Source organism: Panicum virgatum, chromosome 9N, assembly GCF_016808335.1.
Source record: "Panicum virgatum strain AP13 chromosome 9N, P.virgatum_v5, whole genome shotgun sequence".
In the NCBI taxonomy this organism is placed as follows: Eukaryota; Viridiplantae; Streptophyta; class Magnoliopsida; order Poales; family Poaceae; genus Panicum; species Panicum virgatum.
In genome coordinates, this window is record NC_053153.1 from 51,092,556 (window position 1) to 51,113,414 (window position 20,859).

Consider the following 20,859-nt stretch of genomic DNA (forward strand, 5'->3'; position numbering starts at 1 on the left):
TTCAAACACTAAATGCACACATTTAGGGGGAGTTCACTTTATAGCTTGTGATTTTGAGACTAACATGTTTGCTAGCTTATCTTTTGTAGTCTCACGTGAAGTTAACACTCTAAGAGAATGTTTCTCACAATCAATGTGAACAAACAACTCTATAAGAGTGGCTATGTGCTCATACACTTGCTCAACCTTGGTGTACCAAGTACTCTTCCTTCAAAGACTTTCAATTGGTTGCAAGTCACTTTCAATTTGGTACATGCAAGGTAAACTAAGTTGTTTCCCCCGGAGGTATGCTAGGTTCTAAACTCATTCAATTGGTATAATTGTCAATTTCTTATCCTTTTTTAGAGCTACCTCCGTGCATGATATGATCTAAGCTTTCTAGTTATAACATCTAGTTGTGCACTTGATTTTCACATTATCACTTTATGCACATACTTGTGGAAAGCTTAGCTCATGTCATGCTAGTTTCGTGATTTTGTGATCCACCATAGTAAATTCTCAATTGGTATCTTCATTGATATCATACAATTGGATCATGAGTCATGGAGCTAACTCCCTAGGATACTAATCTTCTTTTGAGCTATATTATTTTGCAAGACCTTTTAGAAGCAAGACCTTTTGAGTGATTTGATTCCAAAGAGGGATAAATGTGGATCAAAGTAAGGTATTTTCTCAAGGAGAGGAAGCATATCCCAAAGGGGGAGAAACACCTAAGTGAATCAAGTCATGAGGGAGAATCAAAGGGGGAATCAAGGTTTTAGAGGGAGGCCAAGCCATCATTGGATGGTAGTAAGCACCCAAGTGACGGGGAATTTGGAGGCTTGACAAGGTTTGGGATGCATAAGTAGGGATGCATCATGCAAAGATGAAGTAAAGCCGAGTTGTGGATTAAAGATTAGTAACCCAAATTCCCCTCCCCTACATATGAGGTAATGAGCAAGGTAAAAGGATAATCTCAAATTTCATTTGATATCCTTCATGCATCATTGTAGCTCAATGCCTCTCTAGGAATGCATGATCTTATCTTTACAATTGGTATTTACTTTTGGCATCTTTTATTTGATATGCTTTCCTAGAAATATCATATGGTAGGTTGTTTTGGTACTAATTTCTTATCTAGTGCAACCTACATGGGCGAAAAACCATTGCTTCTCCATGACACATATTGTCGAAAGAAAATACCAAAGTCTACAATCGGTATCAATCCTATTTTTGGTATTCATTTGGTGTCATGTTATTCAAGTTATAGAGTTTGATCCCCATTATGTGAATTACAAGTGCATACATTTGATTAAGTGATTCAAACACTATTGCACACATTTAGGGGGAGCTAACTCTATAGCTTGTGTTTTTGTGACTAACATACTTTCAAAGTGATATTTGTTGTAGTCACACTCCTTTTGTCCATATGGTAATACACTCAATCCTTCGATATCAAGAATAATGCACATTGCAATTAACCCTACATTTGGTATCATTTGATCAAGAAAGGTTGGACAAGGAAAGAAGAAGGCCAAGCCATAACTCCCAAAGATTAAAGAGATAAATGATATACGGAGGCATGGCTAGGTATAACTCTATCACTAGTGAATTTCTTTTGCTACTAATGCTCCTTGTTGCTAGTGGTTATGAAGCTTTTAGGTGTTTGATGACAAAGGGGAAGAAGTGTACCCTAAAAGCAAGCAAATAGTTTGGAGTAAATGACGCCATTAGCAAGGGGGAGGGATGGAAAATGCAATACAATAGGATGCATGGTGATAGGGGGAGGTACTTAGTCAATATGGGGGAGAAGTGCAATTTGATGATCCCATGGACTAAGGTACATATTTTTCATTGCTCATATGGTTCAAACCACATACAAGCCATTGGTCTACAAATTCTTTCTACAATTGGTATCAAGGGCTTTTAAAATGAGCATTGAAATGTCATCCAAGCAAGCTAAGTAGTTTCTAACTTTTCAAATTGGTATCAATTTCATATTCTTGCAATTCATCTTGCTTGCTTTGGTTGTGTTGTCATCAATCACCAAAAAGGGGGAGATTGTAGCGAAAATGGCCTCTCATGCCATATTTCAATATAATGTTTTGGCGATTGATGACACACGCAACACTTGAACTAATGTGTTTGCTTAGATGATATACTCAGGCTTTTAGGTTCAAGTGATGACAAAGAGAAGAGAGGCGAAGCTAGGCCCGAAGGGCCACCCCTACGGGGGTTCCGCTAAGGCAAAATTACACCGACGCCAAGCAAATTACACACGTCGGTGCATTGACTTGAGCACGTCTGGGAGTTTTAGTATCACCGGTTAAACCGACGTAAGGCAAAATGTACTCATCGGTGCAATGACAGAGATGGCCTGCGGGCTAGGGTTTGGCACCGGATGAACCGACGATAGGAAGTTTGAATACGTCGGTGCAATGGCAGAAGCAGACCAAGAAAAATGCATACATCGGATGAACCGATGATGCACCGGTTAATGGCGTCGGTGCAGTTGTCCAGAGAGTTTGTTTTTCAAGGATCAGAGGACAGTTGCACTCACCGGTTAAACCGACGCTAACATTACATACACCGGTCGATTGCGTCGGTTGATTGCCCGTACACGTAACGGCTAGTTTTCAGTGGGCAGTTTAGTATCACCGGTTAAACCGACGATGGGGATTTGGGGAGCATCGGATTAACCGGTGTTAAGCACTTTTCTGGCAGCTTTTCTCCAATGGCTATATTTGCTTGTGCTGCCTATATATACCCCCAAGGCCGGGTCATTTGAGGGTGCTGGAGTTCAAGGAAGTATACAAGAGCCAAAGATCATCTCCAACCACCATAGAGCTTCATTGTACATCATATAGGCTTAAGCACACTTGTGAGAGTGCTTAGTGCTTGTAATAGGGATTAGTTCTTGCGAGAGCTCCCTTGAGAGAAGTCTTGCTGCGGCAAGCAACTTGTGATCCGTCGTGTGACCCTCCGTCTTGGTGTGGAGTGGCAACGACACTTTGTGCGGGGGAAGAGGAGGCCCCCTCCTTGGTGGAGAAGCTCCGTAGTGGATTTCGGCCGGGTGACCGAGAGAGACGGTGGCGGTGCACGAGACTCGGTGTCTTGTGGGCACTTGCCTTTGCTTGCCGGCATCGCCATTGGTGGCGTAGTGCAAGACGGTGATCGGAAGAGCCTCGGTGTCCCGTGGACGTAGGCGTTTATGCCGAACCACGTTACATGACTGTGTCTACTCGGGAGTTTGCATCCCTCTTGCACTTACCTCTTTACTTACCGCATTACGTTTCCGCACTTACTCTACCTTGCATACCTTTACTTTCCTAGTTAGTTTGATTAGGATTAGCTAGGTTGCAAGTCTTTTTAGGGGTTAGTAGAGAGTAGCATAGATAAACCTTAGTCATAACTAGCATGCGTAGGACGTGTTAGGTTTATCTTATGCAAGTAGTTTGAGCCCTAGGTTAAAAAGCGATTAGCGACCCTATTCACCCCCTCCCCCTCTAGGGTCGGACACCCCGGTGATCCTTACACACTGCCTCTGCACTAGCTTCCAGGAGTAATTCCATCCCTCTGCGCACGGCTTCATATTCTACTAAATTATTGGTGCATGGAGCAGTCATTCTGACGGAAAAAGAATAAGTCACCCCTTTCGGTGATACCAACAGAATTCCCACACCGCACCCATCATCACAAGCCGATCCGTCAAAAAACATGGCCCAGGCACGAATAAACAATGCAGCTATATCGGTGCTGACCCTGTCCGCCACAAGATCCGCCAGTGCCTGTCCTTTGACTGCCTACGCAGGCTGATATCAGATATTGAACTCTGATAATGCAAACATCCATTTTTCGAGTCGGCCTTTCAGAACCGGAGCCGACAGCATATACTTTATGACATCCGATTTGCAGATGACAATCGTTTCCGCCAAGAGCAAAATATGACGAAGCTTTGTGCATGTAAAGAATAAACAGAGGCAAAGCTTCTCAATCTCAAGGTACCTGGTCTCGGCGTCTAACATGCGCCTGCTGAGGTAGAAACCCACCCTCTCCTGGCCGTCGTGCTTTTGAACCAATACCGAAGCAATGGAAGTGTCACCCACGGACAGGTACACGTAGAAAGGTCTATCTTGCTGGGGTGGAACCAACACTGGAGGCCTCGATAGATATTTCTTGATTTCATCGAAAGCCTTCTGTTGCTCTGCCCCCTAGCAAAACTCAGCATCAGACTTGATTTTCACCAAACCCATGAACGGCACGATGCGCCCAGACAAATTGGAGATAAATCGTCTGACAAAGTTGATTTTGCCAATGAGCTTTTGTAACTCCTTCATAGTTGGCGGTCTCATTGTCCTTACAGCTTCTTGACTTTTCAAGCCGATCTCGATTCCCTGCTCGTGCACCAGGAATCCTATGAACTGACCGGCCGATACACCAAAGGCACACTTCTTTGGGTTCATTCTGAGCCCAAACCTTCGAGTCCGCTCCAAGACCTGACGCAGATCTTCCAGATGTCCCCCAGCCGATGTGGACTTGACCACGACATCATCAATGTAGATATCTACCAACTTGCCGATGAGATCATGAAAAATGTAGTTCATGGCACGTTGATACGTTGCACCGGCATTTTTCAATCCAAAGGTCATAACCAAGTATTCAAACAACCCGACCGCGCCCGGTACCCTGAACGCGGTCTTGTGTACATCCTCTGGGGCCATAAAAATCTGGTTGTAGCCGGCATTACCATCCATAAAACTCATCATCTTATGACCAGCCGCTGCATTGATCAATGTTTCCGCAACAGGCATCGGATACTCATCTTTTGGCGTTGCTCTGTTGAGGTCTCTGAAATCCACGCAGACTCGCCATCGGCCATCTTTCTTTTGGACAGGGACCACGCTGGAGATCCACTCCGCATACCGACATGGCCTGATGAATCCTGCATCCAGCATCTTTTGCACCTCTTTCTTAACCTCCTCTAGGGCTTCGGCCTTCATCTAACGTGCTAGTTGCTGAAACGGCCGAAATCCCTTCTTAAGCGGGAGCCGATGCTCAACGATATTTCTATCCAGACCGGGCATCTCAGTATAATCCCATGCGAAACAGTCCCAGTACTCCTTCAACAGTGCTATTATTTGCTCACGCAAGATCGGGTCTAACTTTTTGCTGATAAATGTCGGTCGCGGCTTATCCCCGGGACCGATATCGACTTCCTCCAAATCGTCAGCAGACGTAAACCCGTACCCTAACTTGCCGCCGACTGAAAGATCGACATCGACAGCAAACACAGGGAGATAACAAGCAAAATTTCCCGGCCAACCGCACGGGCTGGCCATTCCCACATTTCCGTTATTATTCAAAACTGAATGCTCAGCAAAAGCCATTGTTTGTACACAATGTAACAATTGTAACCCCAAGTCTATATTACTCATTTTTTGGGGCCGGTCGCTGGGACCGGCCTCTCTAACCTTGCTGGATTCCGTAGCTTGCCAGGATGTGTCTACTCTGTGAGGCCAGTGGATAAGACCAGCCTCAACCCGTTTTTTGTCGCTTCAATCCGATCACAGTCTTCTAGCGCGATCCCTGAGATCGGCTCTTGACCTTCCGCATCCCAGGCATTCATGTCTGCAAGCGAAACCTCGCTGGAATCATCTGCATGGACCACCTCCACTTCATCGCCATCCCACTGGACCAAGCACTGGTGCATCGTGGAAGGAACACAACAATTTGCGTGAATCCAATCTCTCCCAAGCAGCACTATGTATGTACTCTTACGGTTGACGATGAAGAACGATGTTGGAACGGTCTTGCGGCCAACTGTCAACTCCACATTCAGGACACCCTGTGCCTCCGATGGCTGACCGTTGAAATCATTGAGCATCACATTGGTCTTGATAAGATTAGCAGTGGAACGACCCAACCGGCGCAGCACTGAGTACGGCATCAGGTTGACTGCGGCGCCAGTGTCGACCAACATCCTATTCACAGGTTTGCCATCGATGAGGCCCTTGAGATACAATCCCTTCAGGTGCTTGTAGCTTTTCTCCTTGGGCTTCTCGAAGATGATCGGCTGTGGGCCGAGATCCAGCTGCGCGATGGCCAATTCCTCCGGTTGGGGTGCCCGAAACTCCGACGGGAGCACGAACACCATGTTCACATCAGCCGATGGATTGTCATCGGCTCTTGGCTGCTTGGGGTGCCACTCCCTCCTTGGAGGGCACCTTTCCACCCTTTGCGGGCGCCTGACTTGCTCTGCAAGATCCGGACGTGCTTTCCTTAGCACGTCAAGGTATTTTGCTTCCGCCTCTTCGAGATTGCGTAGACCCTGCACTCTGCACTTCTGTGATCGGCTGAGCCTGTCAGGACACCACCGTGGATGATGATACTTATCCTCCTCTTCTGGCTCGAGATCATCCCCGGATGGCCGCCTCACACGGTCATCGTGACGTGTTCTGGGCCCTAAGCGCCAGAACACCGATGTATCGCCTTGCTGGCGTCCCCGAGGCCTGCACTCCAAGCAATCATCTATAGTAGGCAATCGGCTCATGCCGGAGTTCCTATAGTACCTGAAGAACGGGCAATGCCAGTGGTCGCGTATAGCCTGGCGCCTCCCCAGCGTCCTCCCTATGCGGTGCTCATACTCCTCTTCCGATTCATATCGGCGGCGCACTTTGTACTGATACTGGTACTTTTCCAGAAGCCGATTGGAAGCTGGGAGCTGATTGCGGATGTGATGTGCTTGTTCTTCATTAACATGTTGCTGCTCTGGTTCGTGTTCATCCTGGGGCCGTTTGCCAGAAACGGCCTCTTTCCTTTGCTCGACACGGCGGCGGATGGGTCCTGCCATGTTGATCTGAAACGCCAAATTCTGGCCCTCAGGTCTAAGATCCGATAGCTCTACCATGTTAGCTTGTGGGAATGGTTGACTATCCACTTTCATCGTGTGTTGGGCCAGAATTAATCGGCCTTGCTCGATAGCCGACTGGATCTGCCGACGCAGCTCCTTGCAGTCATTCGTGGCATGGGTGAACGAGTGGTGCCACTTGCAGTACAGCCTCCCCTGTAGCTCTTGTGCCGTTGGTAGCTTGTGATTCTCTGGGAGCTTCAACTGCTTTTTCTTGAGCAGTAGATCGAATATCTGCTCTGCCTTGGCCACATCAAAGTCAAAGCCCTTCACAAGCCCCTTTTGTTTGACCCACTTGCATGGGACGGGGTTTGCCCCCCCCCCGGGTCCACTCTGCTACGGCCACTTCCTGTTCCTCGCCAGAATCATCGGAATCACCTGCTTGGGCCATATTGACATGGAGCTTGAATTTTTCCTAGTACAGCTCGGGGTGGTAGTGTTCATATGTCGTAAGCTTCTGCACCATATGTGCCAAAGAGGTGAATTCCAACTGAAAAGCCTGATCCTTGATCGGCTTAGCGAGTCCCAGAATTGCCAGATCAACCGCTTTCTTTTCTGTTATGCGCGACGTGTAGCATCGGTTCTTGACCTCTCGGAAGCGCTGCACATACTCTGAGACACTTTCCCCTCGCTTCTGCCTGACTTGGGCGAGGTCGGCAATCCCGGCTTCAGCAGCCTCTGAATGATACTGGGTGTGAAACTGATCTTCCAGCTGTCACCAAGTCCGAATTGAATCTGGGGGCAGCGATGTATACCATCCAAAGGCTGAACCCGTGAGAGACTGGGAAAAGAAACGGACCCTACGAGGATTCGATACTGAGATCATCCCAAGCTGTGTCAGGTATCGGCTCACATGTTCAATGGAGCTGGCTCCTTCTGATCCGCTGAATTTGGTGAACTCCGGAAGCCGATACTTGGGTGGCAACGGGATCAAATCATAGTCACTTGGATATGGCTTGGAATAGCCGATCGCCTTTCTCTTGGGCAGGATGCCAAACTGGTCCCTCAGTATTGCACTGACCTGCTCCACACTAAGAACTCCTGGGGCCGAGGGTTCAGCACTCGGCCCGGTAGCGTACTTTGCCAGCCATGCCTGTTTCTCCGCGTCTGCTCCTGAGGCTCCAGTACTGGTGAGCTTTGTTGTCCTGCTGCCGCGAGTGAACATGGTACTGGCGGCCTAGATTGCAATGCAGCCTCTCCCCTGTGGCTTCCCAGGATTGGTCCCGATGGGAAGTACTGGTTCTTGATCACCTCCTGGACAACGCGATGTGCCACGCGCTCAAGCTCATTCACCAGGCTCTCTGAGTGCCGATGAAGCATATGAGCCACCATGTAGTCCATCTCCTGGCGTAGGGCTCTGGTGCACTCCTCTGATGGTACAGACAGATCAACGTTGTCGAGAGTGCCCTCTGGTGAGAACCCCTTCCACCTGATGCCATGGTTGCGGGTCCTCTCGAAGGAGCCGATGAGATCGGCTTCGAACTGAGCTTTGACCTCATCATATTTTTGCTTGTGTTCTGGAGTCAGCTCTTCATATGTGACAGGTTTGGTGACCGGCGGAACCGGCGCTTGGTCCTGAGATCCTGTCATCTCTGCGACGGGCGTTGTTGTTGATGATTGTCCCACCAGGCGTGCCAGAATGTGTTGTCGGTCAAAACCCACCGGCGAGTAGCGACAGGCAACACGAAGAGCCGGGAGGTCGCCGGGGCACTGGCAGGCACTGCTTCCTCGGACAACGGCCCGCAATCCGGCACACGCCGAAGATTCCGGAGAATGTAAGGCGTGCCACCTGACCTATACCCGATCAGGAAGGTGCGACCGTGCTTGCGACGATTTGCCTGCATACACAAACACGTGGAAACATAAGTCCGAGCCATGGTCGGCTCCCCGGGACGACTCTTGCATCGGCTTTCAAAGAACCGATCGAGTCCCGGTGTCAGATTGGATCTGCATCTATCCAGATATTGATGAATAAAACAAATAATTATGAGAAACTTGCTTCAATTAAATCTAGCTGATCTAATCCACGATAGTAAAAGCCTCACTGCTAGATCGGAACATCCTACACGTAATTGGGCCTAATGAGCGTAATAAATAACTAAACCTTAACCAAAAACAGAGGCCTAAGAACTAGTGAGAGCCGATTCCCGGAACAATCCCTATTAAGGCTAAAATAAAGCATCTATTACATCACCGGAACATCCAATCTGTTTGCAGGGCCTAACCTAGCAGATATTGAGCTAATCCTTATAAAATAAGAACAAACCATAACAGATCAGATCTACTAGATAGAAAAGAAGCAAGGTGTTAACTCTACGCAACTAACCCTCTGCAACGAGAATTAGCTTAAGATCAAGCGTGAATGCATAGAGAGAACATGATATTCGTAGATGGTAAACAATAAGAACATGACAGATCTACTAAAAATCATGCTACGAATATCAAGATAACTAGCATTACTCGCCTTCAAAAATGCTCCAGTATGAGTAATACCAAGGTAAAGGCAAGAACAATGCTGCCCTGATCGCAAGAAGCGATCAGGGCAGCATGGCGCTTACTTGGATGAAACCCTAGAATTAGGGGTGGCGGTGCGCCGAGAGTTGTTGGTTGCAAAACGTGATGACGTTCTCTCCTTTATGAATATCATAGGGCACATATTTATAGTCCGGAGACTTGGGAAACAATCTAAACTAATGTGTCCATATCGGACTCTATCTCTAACTCAATCTGAATTAAATCTAAGGATACATGGCCCACATGGCCCAAATGCTCACGCAGGAGCCGATTCGTAAGCCTTCTTCAATCTCTTCATTAAGCCCAACTCACTCGGGGCCCATTAATTAACCCTGTTAATTTATGGCGATAACAATTACATCATCTAACGAATATTATTCCGAAGCAAGAGGTAGTCAACATACTTAACAACGCCAATCTTGTACCCCAGGGCATCGTCAATGAAAATCAATGTACGGATAAGTACACTGTCCTTTGCTTCACTTCTACAAGGAAGTGCTTTGCCGTAGATAGTGAACATTGGTTCTGTGGTAGGATCTGGCGTGGTTCGAAACTGAAAAGAACTCTGGTAGAGACCTTCCCTTGTCTGTACCAGTCCCTCCTCAGTGGAGTAATAACCCAACTGCTCCACGGCTTGACATAAAATTTCTTCTAAACTCATCGCCGCAAAGGTGTTACCAAATATATCCTGCAATGGAGGTGGAATAAAAATTTTACAAAAGTGCTTTGATTAACAAAATTCACCTACTATGTCATGTAGAAACTATCATAATTTTTTAAATTAAGAAATTTTCACTTACTATGTCATGTAGATTTTCTCGTGAAAGGATCTCACAAATACTTACAACATCATGTTGATTCTATCGAAGTGCTTTGATTTTAAACCATGACGAATCTAGAATAAGATAACCATAGCTCTCAAGTTCCAGAAGGCATACTTTTATGGCAGTTCTTTCATAAGTTATCTGAACTGGTGCTTCCTTCCCACTAGCCACTATTGCCATCATGGTACCTGGATCTTGTTTTAATGGTATCTCGAAAGAGATTGCCATTTTCTTGAATTGTAGGCATTCTGTGGTTTCCACCTGTAGAGGTGTACCACCTAGGCATTGTAGTACTTCAGTAAGCCATTTAAAATAATCGATCTGCTGCATTCGAGGCAACAAAACATTAATAAGTATCAACCATTCTTATTAATCAAGCCAAAAAAAAGTTCATACTCAAAAGATGGGTATTACTATGCTTGGAGCTGTAATGTTCTGTTGAGAACATGGCCTCGGTCTAACCTTCTTGACTCTGCTGAAAATGATGCCAGGAGGGCGAGCCAGCGGCAAAGGGTAATCCTGATGCAGCACACCACCACCAAAATCACCACTTGCCGTATGCCTTTATAGAAAAATTATAATAACTACATTTATTATTGTCTAACTAATTAGCTAATTTCAATAACTACATTTCTTATTCTCAAACTAGTTAGCTAATTCTAATAAGAGTAAAATGCACTGGGGTCCTTAAACTAGTTGGTCTGTTCTGTTTAGGTCCATGAACTTCGAAAATGCATTTATAGGTCCACAATCTATTCAAGTGTGTCATTTAGGTCCAATTCAGCCACGCCATACCCTAGAAGCTGATGTGGCAGGTTGACTGTGCGGTGACGTGGATCCTTACATGTGGGGCCCCTATGTCAGCCTCCTCCCTTCTTCTTCCTCCTCCGGCCTCAGCTCCACGCTGCCGCGGCCTCTCCCCTCCTCCCTCGCCGCGCCGCCCCGGTCCTCCTCCTCCTCCCTCGCCACGGAGGCGCCCCGCCGCCGGCCGAATCCGCGCGCTGCGCGGCGTTGCCCCGCCCCTGGCAGTGCGGACCGAGCTCGGGCCGTCTCTCTGGCCGCCGGCCATGGCAACGGCGGCCCCTCCTCCCTCCCTCTCCCTTTCCCTCCCTCCCTCCTCCCTCCCTCTCCCTCCCGCTCGAGCTCACGGGGGGGCAGAGCAGGGCGCCGCCGCGGCCCCTGCTCCATGGCGAGCAGGGCCGGGCACGCGCGGCGGGCGAGTGTCCTCCCTGCTCACGCAGAGCAGTGAGCGGCGCCGCCCCTCCCCACCTCGAGCTGGCCAACGCGCTGGCACCGGCGACGCAGAGGAGGTGCGGAAGACGGCGGTGTCAAGGAGGCGGCGGCGGGCCTCCCTCTGCTCCAGCCCGCCGTGAGAGCAGCGAGGGGGCGCGCCCGTCGCAGGCCACCGAGCCGCGAGGAGGGGCGCCGGCCAAGGCAGGAGGTGGCGCCACCGGATCCCCGCCGAGGAGGTAGGAGCGCCAGATCCCGCGGGATCCTGTCCGCGCCGCCCTCCCCGCCGCCCTCTGCGAACGCCATCCGCGCAAGCCGCTCGCTTGAGGAGCCAAGCCGCCGGGGGGCAGGAACGGGCACCGCGAGCTCCGCCGCCGGGGGCAGGGGCTAGCGCCAGCCCGCGCACGCGCGGAGCTCCGCCTCGCCGCCGTGGTCACCCCGCCGTGCACCCGCGCGCCATGGCCGCCGTCCCGCCGCCGCGCAGGGGCTCGCGCAGGCCGGGGGAGGAAGAAGAAGGGAGGAGGCCGACATAGGGGCCCCACATGTAAGGATCCACGTCACCGCACAGTCAACCTGCCACATCAGCTTCTAGGGTATGGCGTGGCTGAATTGGACCTAGATGACACACTTGAATAGATTGTGGACCTATAAATGCATTTTCGAAGTTCATGGACCTAAACAGAACAGACCAACTAGTTTAAGGACCCCCAGTGCATTTTACTCTTCTAATAACTACATTTCCTATTCTCAAACTAAATATCTAATTTCACTAACTAAATTTCTTATTGCCAAACTAATTAGTTAATTTAATTGCACTAACTACATTTCTTATTCTCAAATTAAATATCTAATTTCACTGACTAGCCAATGTTATACATAAAAAACATTAAAAGTAAATCAAGAATCTCACCTTAGCTCAGATCCGGAGCTGAAGATCCGGTCGCGAGCGCCAGATGAGCACGACGATGGGCGGCGGAGGACAACCGCGGACGGTGGAGGAGGCGCGGGTTCGGCAGCACAAGGGGAGGAGGCGCGCGGCGGATCGGGCGCAGAAGGGGACGCGCGGGCGGAAGTGGCCGCGGTCGTGGAGGGCGAGGGCACTGGAGGGGGGTCGGGCGGCGGCGGTGGCGGCGGCAGCGGCAGGTTACCCTCGAGCTCTCTGGAAACGATGAGAAAAAAAGACAAGTCCAATATATATATGGAAACATATTTGTAGGGGCGGGCGGCGGCTTCAACCGCCCCTAGAAATCTATTTGTAGGGGCGGGCGGCGGCTTCATCCGCCCCTAGAAATCTATTTGTAGGGGCCCGCCCCTACAAATGTTTTCTCAATTGTTTTTGAAAAATTATTTAATCCTAAAAAAATAGCAAACAACATATAAAAAATATGAAATTTTCACCATTAGCGTATAACAACATGTGCCTCTGGTGAAAAATACCGAAAGTACAATTCAGACTTTTTATTGTTTGAATGTGTGGAAAGGACAAAGTTGCTCTTAAATTATATGAGAGAGTAGTGACTTAGTAGAGGCTAGCGTTTAAACATATTTTCTTATTACATACAGTGCAACATATGTTTATTAATTTTGTTGAGTTTTACACATCAAAATACGCATATGGTAAAAATTGCAGCATATTTTGATAATATTTACTATATTTTATGATTTAAAAGAATATCCGAAATAAATTTCGAAAACTATTTATAGGGGCGGGCTGGGGCATCACCCGCCCCTAAAAACTTATTTGTAGGGGCGGGCAATTCTAGCAACCGCCCCTAGAAATAGATTTGCAGGGGCGGGTGACGCCCACGACCGCAGCTACAAATATTTTCTCAATTGTTTCTGAAAAATCATTTAATCCTAAAAAATAGCAAACAACATAAAAAATATGAAATTTTCACCATTAGCGTATAACAACATGTGCCTCTGGTGAAAAATACCGAAAGTACAATTCAGACTTTTTATTGTTTGAATGTGTGGAAAGGACAAAGTTGCTCTTAAATTGTATGAGAGAATAGTGACTTAGTAGAGGCTAGTGTTTGAACATATTTTCTTATTACATACAGTACAACATATGTTTATTAATTTTGTTGTGTTTTACACATCAAAATACGCATATGGTAAAAATTGCAGCATATTTTGATAATATTTACTATATTTTATGATTTAAAATAATATCCGAAATAAATTTCGAAAACTATTTATAGGGGCGGGCTGGGGCATCACCCTCCCCTAAAAACTTATTTGTAGGGGCGGGCGATTCTAGCGACCGCCCCTAGAAATAGATTTGCAGGGGCGGGTGACGCCCACGACCGCAGCTACAAATATTTTCTCAATTGTTTCTGAAAAATCATTTAATCCTAAAAAATAGCAAACAACATAAAAATGTATAATTTTCACCATTAGCGTATAACAACATGTGCCTCTTGTGAAAAATACCGAAAGGACAATTCAGACTTTTAATTGTTTGAATGTGTGGAAAGAAAAAAGTTGCTCTTAAATTGTATGAGAGAGTAGTGACTTAATAGAGGCGAGCATTTGAACATACTTTCTTATTACATATAGTGCAATGTATGTTTATTAATTTTGCTATATTTTACACATCAAAATACACGTATGGTAAAAATTTCAGCATGTTTTGATAATATTTACTATATTTTCTGATTTAAAAGAATAATTGGAATAAATTTCGAAAACTATTTTTAGGGGGGTTGCCACCGATCACCCCTACAAATCTATCTGTAGGGGCGGGTCATGCCCCATATGCGCCTAGAAATATGTTTGTAGGGGCGGGTGATGCCGCCACCGCCCCTACAAATCGGGCTCCTATAAATATCTACGGACTTAGACAAATTTTCACACTCACCTGGCGCACGCGAGAAGACGCCGAAAGGCTGCCAAAATTTTCCGTGCTCCCCGCCGCCGCTCCGTCCGCCGCCGCTCCCTCTGTCGCCCCCGCCAACCCCGCGCCGCACCCTACGCCGCTCCCTAGGTTAGATCCGGCGCGCGCTCCCTCCGCCGCCTCCGCTGCGCCCGCCTCCTCCTCGCCGCAGCCTCACTGGCCTGCCTCCTCCTCGCCGCCATGTCCTCCCCCGTGCCGCAACGCCGCCACTGCCGCCGCCCCCTCGTAGATCCGGCGCCTCCTCGCCACTTCTCCTCGCCGTCGCGTCCGCCTCCTCCCCGTGCCTCCTCGCCGCCACCTCCTCTGCCGCCTCCTCTGCCCCCGACTCCCGCCACCTCCTCCGCGATCGCCTCCTCGCCGTGCCTCCTCGCCGCCACCTCCTCCTCCGCCTCCTCCACCTCCGCCTCCCCGCCGCCTCCTCCCCGTGCCGCCTCCCAGCCACCTCCTTCCTGTGCCGCCTCCCCGCCACCTCACTGCCACCTCCTCCGTCGCTACCTCCCCGCCACCTCCTCCGCCCCCACCTTCCCGCCACCTGCTCCCTGTGCTGCCTCCCCACTGCCTCCCCACCACCTCCTACCCGTGCCGCCTCCCCGCCACCCCATCCTCCGGGGACCAACCAATGGCACATGTCAACTATGAACAATTGACAATCTTTGAGGAACATGAGTTCAACTTGCACGCCCCGGTTTTTGCCGGCCTCTTAATAGTTACTAAGTTTCCTCCATGTCCGCATATTCAAGTAGAAGTCCCCCGTTCTGTTAGTCGTCGCGAGCTACTGCGAGTGTTAAGGGAAAACACTGGGATAGAGCTTCCACTAGAGAATGTCTTACGTTTGTTCGGCGATTATGTGCTGCTAACCCGATCATTCGAAGAAGCCACTTGCATCATGAGTTGTCCATACATGCACGTTGAGAACCATGTCCTTGCGATCCTAGGATGGACGCCCGACTATGGTTCCACTACTTTATTCTTGGATGAGTCTATTCCAGTAGAGCACCAAATAGAAGGTAGACAACAACGTCCACAAGGAAATAACGCACCACTCAGTCTTCTCATATCTAGATTGCCACCACAAATATTTCTGTAGTGTCCCGCTATATTACATAGAATCTTTGCGAACATATGTAACCTTCGCGACATCAATACGAGGCAAGGGGATTTCTCAATCAGAGCGCACACATTCACTCCAAGGAACGCTATACCTAGTGTTGTACATGTCGTCGTCCGCAGAGTTCAGACAAGAGGGGGTTCCTACTTGAGCATATGGCCAATTTCGATTCGTGCTGGTGTTCTTCCACCGGGCGACCCAACGGCAATCCAGTTAGCCGCGAGCACGAACGGTAACTGCAGTTACAAAAGACCTTTGCTCCATTAATGTGAAACTGTTTCGTCTAACAATTGTCACTCTTCCTTGCAGCATCGAGCAACTTTCCACTCCGATACACACTGTACCCGCAACCCCATGGTTACTATGGTGCGGGGACTTCTAGACAAGGAGGTGGGCATGAAGCACGTCGTCTGCAATTACATATGGTTCAACTTGTCTATACATTGCCCCTAACTACATGCTTTAGCACCAAAACAATCCTTAAACTGCAATACCTCATGTGCATTCTCATGAGATCTGATTGAAGAAGAAGATTCGCCTCCTCAAGAGAAACGGGGATTTGGTTCCATCGAAGTAATGGAAACACCACCGAGCACACCATCGGATCACACAGTCAATGGATGTTGCGGAGGATGACCCGAAAGAATCCAACCACGACGAAGACGAAGAATCACTATGGTACAATTATTACTTCAATCCTTATGTATACAAGTATCCAACTAAAACAAAATAACTACACCAGCTGTCCTTTTGCTAACACAACTCTTTTACAGCTCCAGAGAATAATAATTACAAAGATGAGTAGACACTGGAAGCGGCAAGCACTCAAGAAAGTTGTGCCTGATGCCACGACTACGTGCCCATCCTCTGTCGTACCCATGGAGCAACACCACAGTCGCTGCCGTGAGACTTTCGTTGCACAATGTGTGCTTGTATCATTTCGCTTTGTATGTGGTAGTAAGAACTAGTAGCTAGTTGTATTGATTGAATGTTATGTTTGTTGTAATGTATGGACTTCTATCATTTACCGTGCGGATGTAATGTATGGACACGTAATTTTCGCCCCTAGTATGGACTTCTATCTTAGTAATACGCGTATGGTATAAATTTCAGTTTTTTATATTGTTTACTATATTTTCTGATTTAAACGATTTTTTGGATATATGGAAAAAGATTTTTAGGAGTAGTCACTCGCCCCTGCAAATGGTTTTCTAGGGGCGGGTGACACACCCACCCGCCCCTGTTAATTCATTTTCAGGGGCGGGTGGGGCGGTCACCCGCCCCTAGAAAATTATTTGTAGGGGCGGGTGACCTCCCCACCCACCCCTGATAATGTATTTACAGGGGCGGCCCTTGTACCCTCCCCTGCAAATCGGAATTTTTAGCTACGAAAAACAGGGGTGGTTACGCGGTCCGCCCCTAAAAATACATTTTGGTCCACCTCTACAAATCGTTTTTGCAGTAGTGAGTATTACACACACCATTTTATCTTCCCTTGTTTTACTTCCGTTTCCCCCAGCACTTCGCTGGCAGTAACTTGATACTGCAGGATACGTGCTGTCGCTTTTATTCTTCCATAATAGGAAGATCAGTTCATGGCACATCATCATGTTTGCAAATATTTGCAAATGCAGAGCCGATGTGCAGGAGACTTTTAATATATATGCCAAAGGTTTGTAATTCGACATTGCCATGAATTTAACAAGGCTACAAAGCACTGCAATATATTGGTATTGCATTGTGTACCAGCTCGACCGTCCACAGTACAGGACAAGCACAGGAGTACATAGATCATTAAGAAGAGGACACACACATCAGAAGAAAAAAAAAAGGTGAGACGGTACACAAGACGACCCTGCTACAGAGGAGAAGACTGTACTAAAATGGTGCCATCACTCTGTAGCCAATAATACCCAATAGTAGCTTGCCTTTTATCTTAGTATCTTTACCAACTTATAAAAGGCATAAATGATATCCTGTATAAAATTAAACACGTATTCATTAATATGTATACGTATACAGACGCTAGCTCCCCGTACCGTGGCTGAAAAATATACCGCCATTTCTGGGAGCAGGAAGCAGAGGCCGGTCACCGAAAAGCCTAGCTTATTTCCCAGAGCCAAACACGCCGCCTTCAGGAGCATCGCTGCCTCGTCATTCCTCTCGAGATCAGAACACGATCCTGTTGTCCTCCGAGAAGAAGAGCGCCGCCAGGTCGTCGACGCCGCCGTCGCTCGCTTGCCGGCACAGCAACGGGCTCGCCGTCGCGTTCCACATCTCGGCACCTGCGCGCACACGTTCGGTTGTTATTCCAGCCGTCAGACACACGCGCATCTATCATACTGCTGCTGATCAAATTGATGAAATGGTATCGGAAGAACAGCAAGTACCATTCGAGAACGTGCTCGGGTAGGCGAAGCTGTCCCATCTCAGCTCGTGCTCCGCGGCGCCGATCCCCATGTCGTCGCCGCCGATGAAGAACGTGTCGTGCGGCGGGGACGAGCGGCCGCTGGGCACGAACAGGGGCGGGGGCAGCGGGCTCGACGGCAGCCCGGTGGTGGCCGTCGCCGTCGCGTCTCCGCCGTACGCGAGTGGACTCTGCAGGATCAGTGCATCTCAGATCAGACCGCGTTAAGACATGCTCCTCTGACATACTACTAGTATAGAGTAGAAAGCAACAGTAACACAAAGGAAAGAAAGGTTCTTCTTTTCTTTTTTCTGTCCGTGTTAGAGTGGCTTTCACAATAATTCCTTTTTTTTTTCTTTGAACGAGTGGCGGCTATGGAATTGGTACCTGGAACGTGCTGCCGGATTCAGCCGTGGCGCACATTCCCCTGCTCATGTCCAGAGTAGGAGGCGGGCTGGAATTGGTGGGCGTGAACGCGCTGAGCTGCTCGCTGCTGACGAGGGACGAGGTGCTGGAGACCTTGCTCATCTGCGCTCTCCCGCCGGCCGCGTTGCTGGCTCCTTTCGCCCTCGCTGCCGGCTCGCCCTGCAGCAGCCCGGCCTCGTGTCTTTTGATCACGCGACACAGCGCGTAAGCCCCCTGCAGGAGAAGAACAAGCGCAAGTCCCATTCAGCTCAGCAATGGCCAATGGCCAATGGCATCAGAAATTCAGAATGATCGATGGGCAGGAGCGTACGATGAAGTTGCAGGCGCCGTGCGCGAGGTCCTGGCAGAGGCGGTACTCGTGCATGACCCAGTCGGTGCGCTCGCCGCCGGGGGCGCGGCCGCGGTAGAAGACGAGCGTCTTGCGGAGGCCGTAGACGCCGGCGTCGCAGGCGATGCGGCGGTCCTTGCCGGTGGCCTTCCAGTACCCCGTGGCCGTGGCGCGGTTGGTGCGCGACCCGTTGGGGTACTTGCGGTCGCGCGGGCAGAAGAAGAACCACTCCAGGTCGCGCTTCGGAAGGAACGACTTCTCTGCAATGCGAATCACCAATAGTTGTCGGCTAATTGTTTCCAGAGAATGAGAACATGCCGTATTTTTCTGTCCTGACTTGTGAGGAACACGCATGTTTCTTTTGAAAAGGCGCTACGATACGGCTAGTTATCTGCAACCGGCCTAGGAGAAAAAAAAAGGCAGATGCTCGGGGGGGGGGGGGGGGGGGGGGGTCGTTTCGTTTGTACTTTCTGGTAGCTAGCAACGAAGCATCGATCCCTAGCAAGTGAAATTCAGCGCGGCCATCATGTTCCTTTCCTTTTTTATTTTTCACTCTCTCCTCCATCGGCTACAACTTAAAAGGCTAGTAATTGTACTGGAAAAAGTCGAAGGGTTTGTCCTTGTCTCGTTCGGTGAAAAAGTTGAGCATGCTGACATTTGCCAGAATTCAACTCTTGATGCATGCGGGTAGCAGCAAGCAATACAGAAGATGCACACACGCACCTGGCAGTTCCCACGGCTCGGACTTGTAGAGATCGATGACGGGGATGACCTCGAGCTCGATCTTGAGGTTGTCGACCTTGCGCTTGAGGTAGTAGCCGACGAGCTCGTCGTCGGTGGGGTGGAAGCGGAACCCGGGCGGCAAGGTCATGGTGCCCATTATAGTGGCCGAGATTGTAGTAATATGAATGTACACTTGCAAGCTATGTATTCAGGAAGAAGCCAACGCTACCGATGGAATGGAACAGTACTACTAGCTGTGATACTGCCAGGTAAATAGTTCAGGCAGAAGAACACTTATAGGTGGTAGAGCGAGAAAGCACGAGCTAGCTAGCGTCAATGAACAAGGAGGAAGTATCTGTTGAAGATGTGGAAGATCCAGAAATAGAAGCTCTTCCTGGTGTGGAGACCCAGCGGGCTGACGAATTCGATGCAGTAGCAGGAGCCCAAGATCATTATCAGGACAGACTTCTTCAGAGCCTGGTTAGCTAGATTAAGCTATGACTAAGACCCGGATTAATATAATGAGCGCCTACAAGAGCTGCCGAGAAGAACAAGAACTAGTGGTGGTCCAGGCTTTCGATTAACCTGCTGAACAAGAGCAATGCTAGGGAAGGAAGAGGAAGCTGAGAATTGTTGTGGGGGAGAGGGAGAGAGTGTAGGAGGAGGTGTTAGAAGCAGCAGGGTGGTGGCGTTTATATAGACTCCGCCGAGGCAGCAGCCCAGGGGAAGGGGAGAGAGGAGAGGAGAGGGGAAAGCGAGGCGAGGTCGGCGCGGCGGTCGTAGGAGCGAAGCGATTCCAAGCGTCCGCCGCGTCCCCGGCCCCCGCGCCGTTGTCGCGCCCCCACGCTGCCGCCGGGAGCCGCATGACTGTTTCACACGTCTACGGCGGCTCACCAGAAGCCGCTTGCTCTGAACCCAAAGCCTATGCGTTCGTTCAGGTATCCAGCAGACCACAAGGCCGCTTCTTAATCCTGGCAAACAGGTAGTACGTGTGATTCGGTCAGAATTCTTAATCGGGCAGGAGCCCACAGACAGAAAGGCAAGGCAAGGCAAGCACACGCGTGTGTTGTGTTGTGTTGTGTTGTGTCTGTTGCTCTTCTCATCTACTACTACGCCCTACTGTGATGAATCTTGTGGCGGCTTTGCGTTTGGCGTTTTACCATTCCGGGAAGGGCCGTCAGGTCTCTCTTGCTTTTGCCAGTTGCCTGTTGTTAGCCGTGCCGCCCGGCCGCCGGCCGCCTCGCTCAAAAGCGCTGGTTTGTCCGTTCATATAAACTTTGGTTTTGTCTATGGATTTATTCCCCGTCACGTAGATCCGTGCTTAGCCCGTTGTGGATTAACATTAATTTGTGATCAAGTCGGTAGGCACGGCCTGTGTGCGATAAGTTTCGTGCTCACTTTCACTTGCTTTGTTTCGTTTTTTTTTACAGCTACTAGTGTTCATACTCGCATCTGACTGACTAACCTTTACTGCTGCTACCAAGCCAGGACTTTAAGGGGTGTTTAGTTGGCGA

The 20,859-nt window shown here is 49.1% G+C and overlaps 1 protein-coding gene across 1 annotated transcript; it reads right to left on the minus strand.

Moving 5' to 3' along the window:
- Positions 1-17,125: 17,125 nt before the first annotated feature.
- LOC120688107 (NAC domain-containing protein 71-like) lies at positions 17,126-20,030 on the minus strand. Its single transcript, XM_039970277.1, has 5 exons — positions 19,346-20,030; positions 18,605-18,882; positions 18,256-18,507; positions 17,852-18,059; positions 17,126-17,746 (listed from the first exon to the last, which is right to left on the minus strand). The coding sequence occupies exons 1-5, from the start codon at positions 19,500-19,502 to the stop codon at positions 17,631-17,633; spliced, it is 1,011 nt and encodes a 336-aa protein (XP_039826211.1). The 5' UTR covers positions 19,503-20,030; the 3' UTR covers positions 17,126-17,630.
- Between the last annotated feature and the right edge of the window lie 829 nt (positions 20,031-20,859).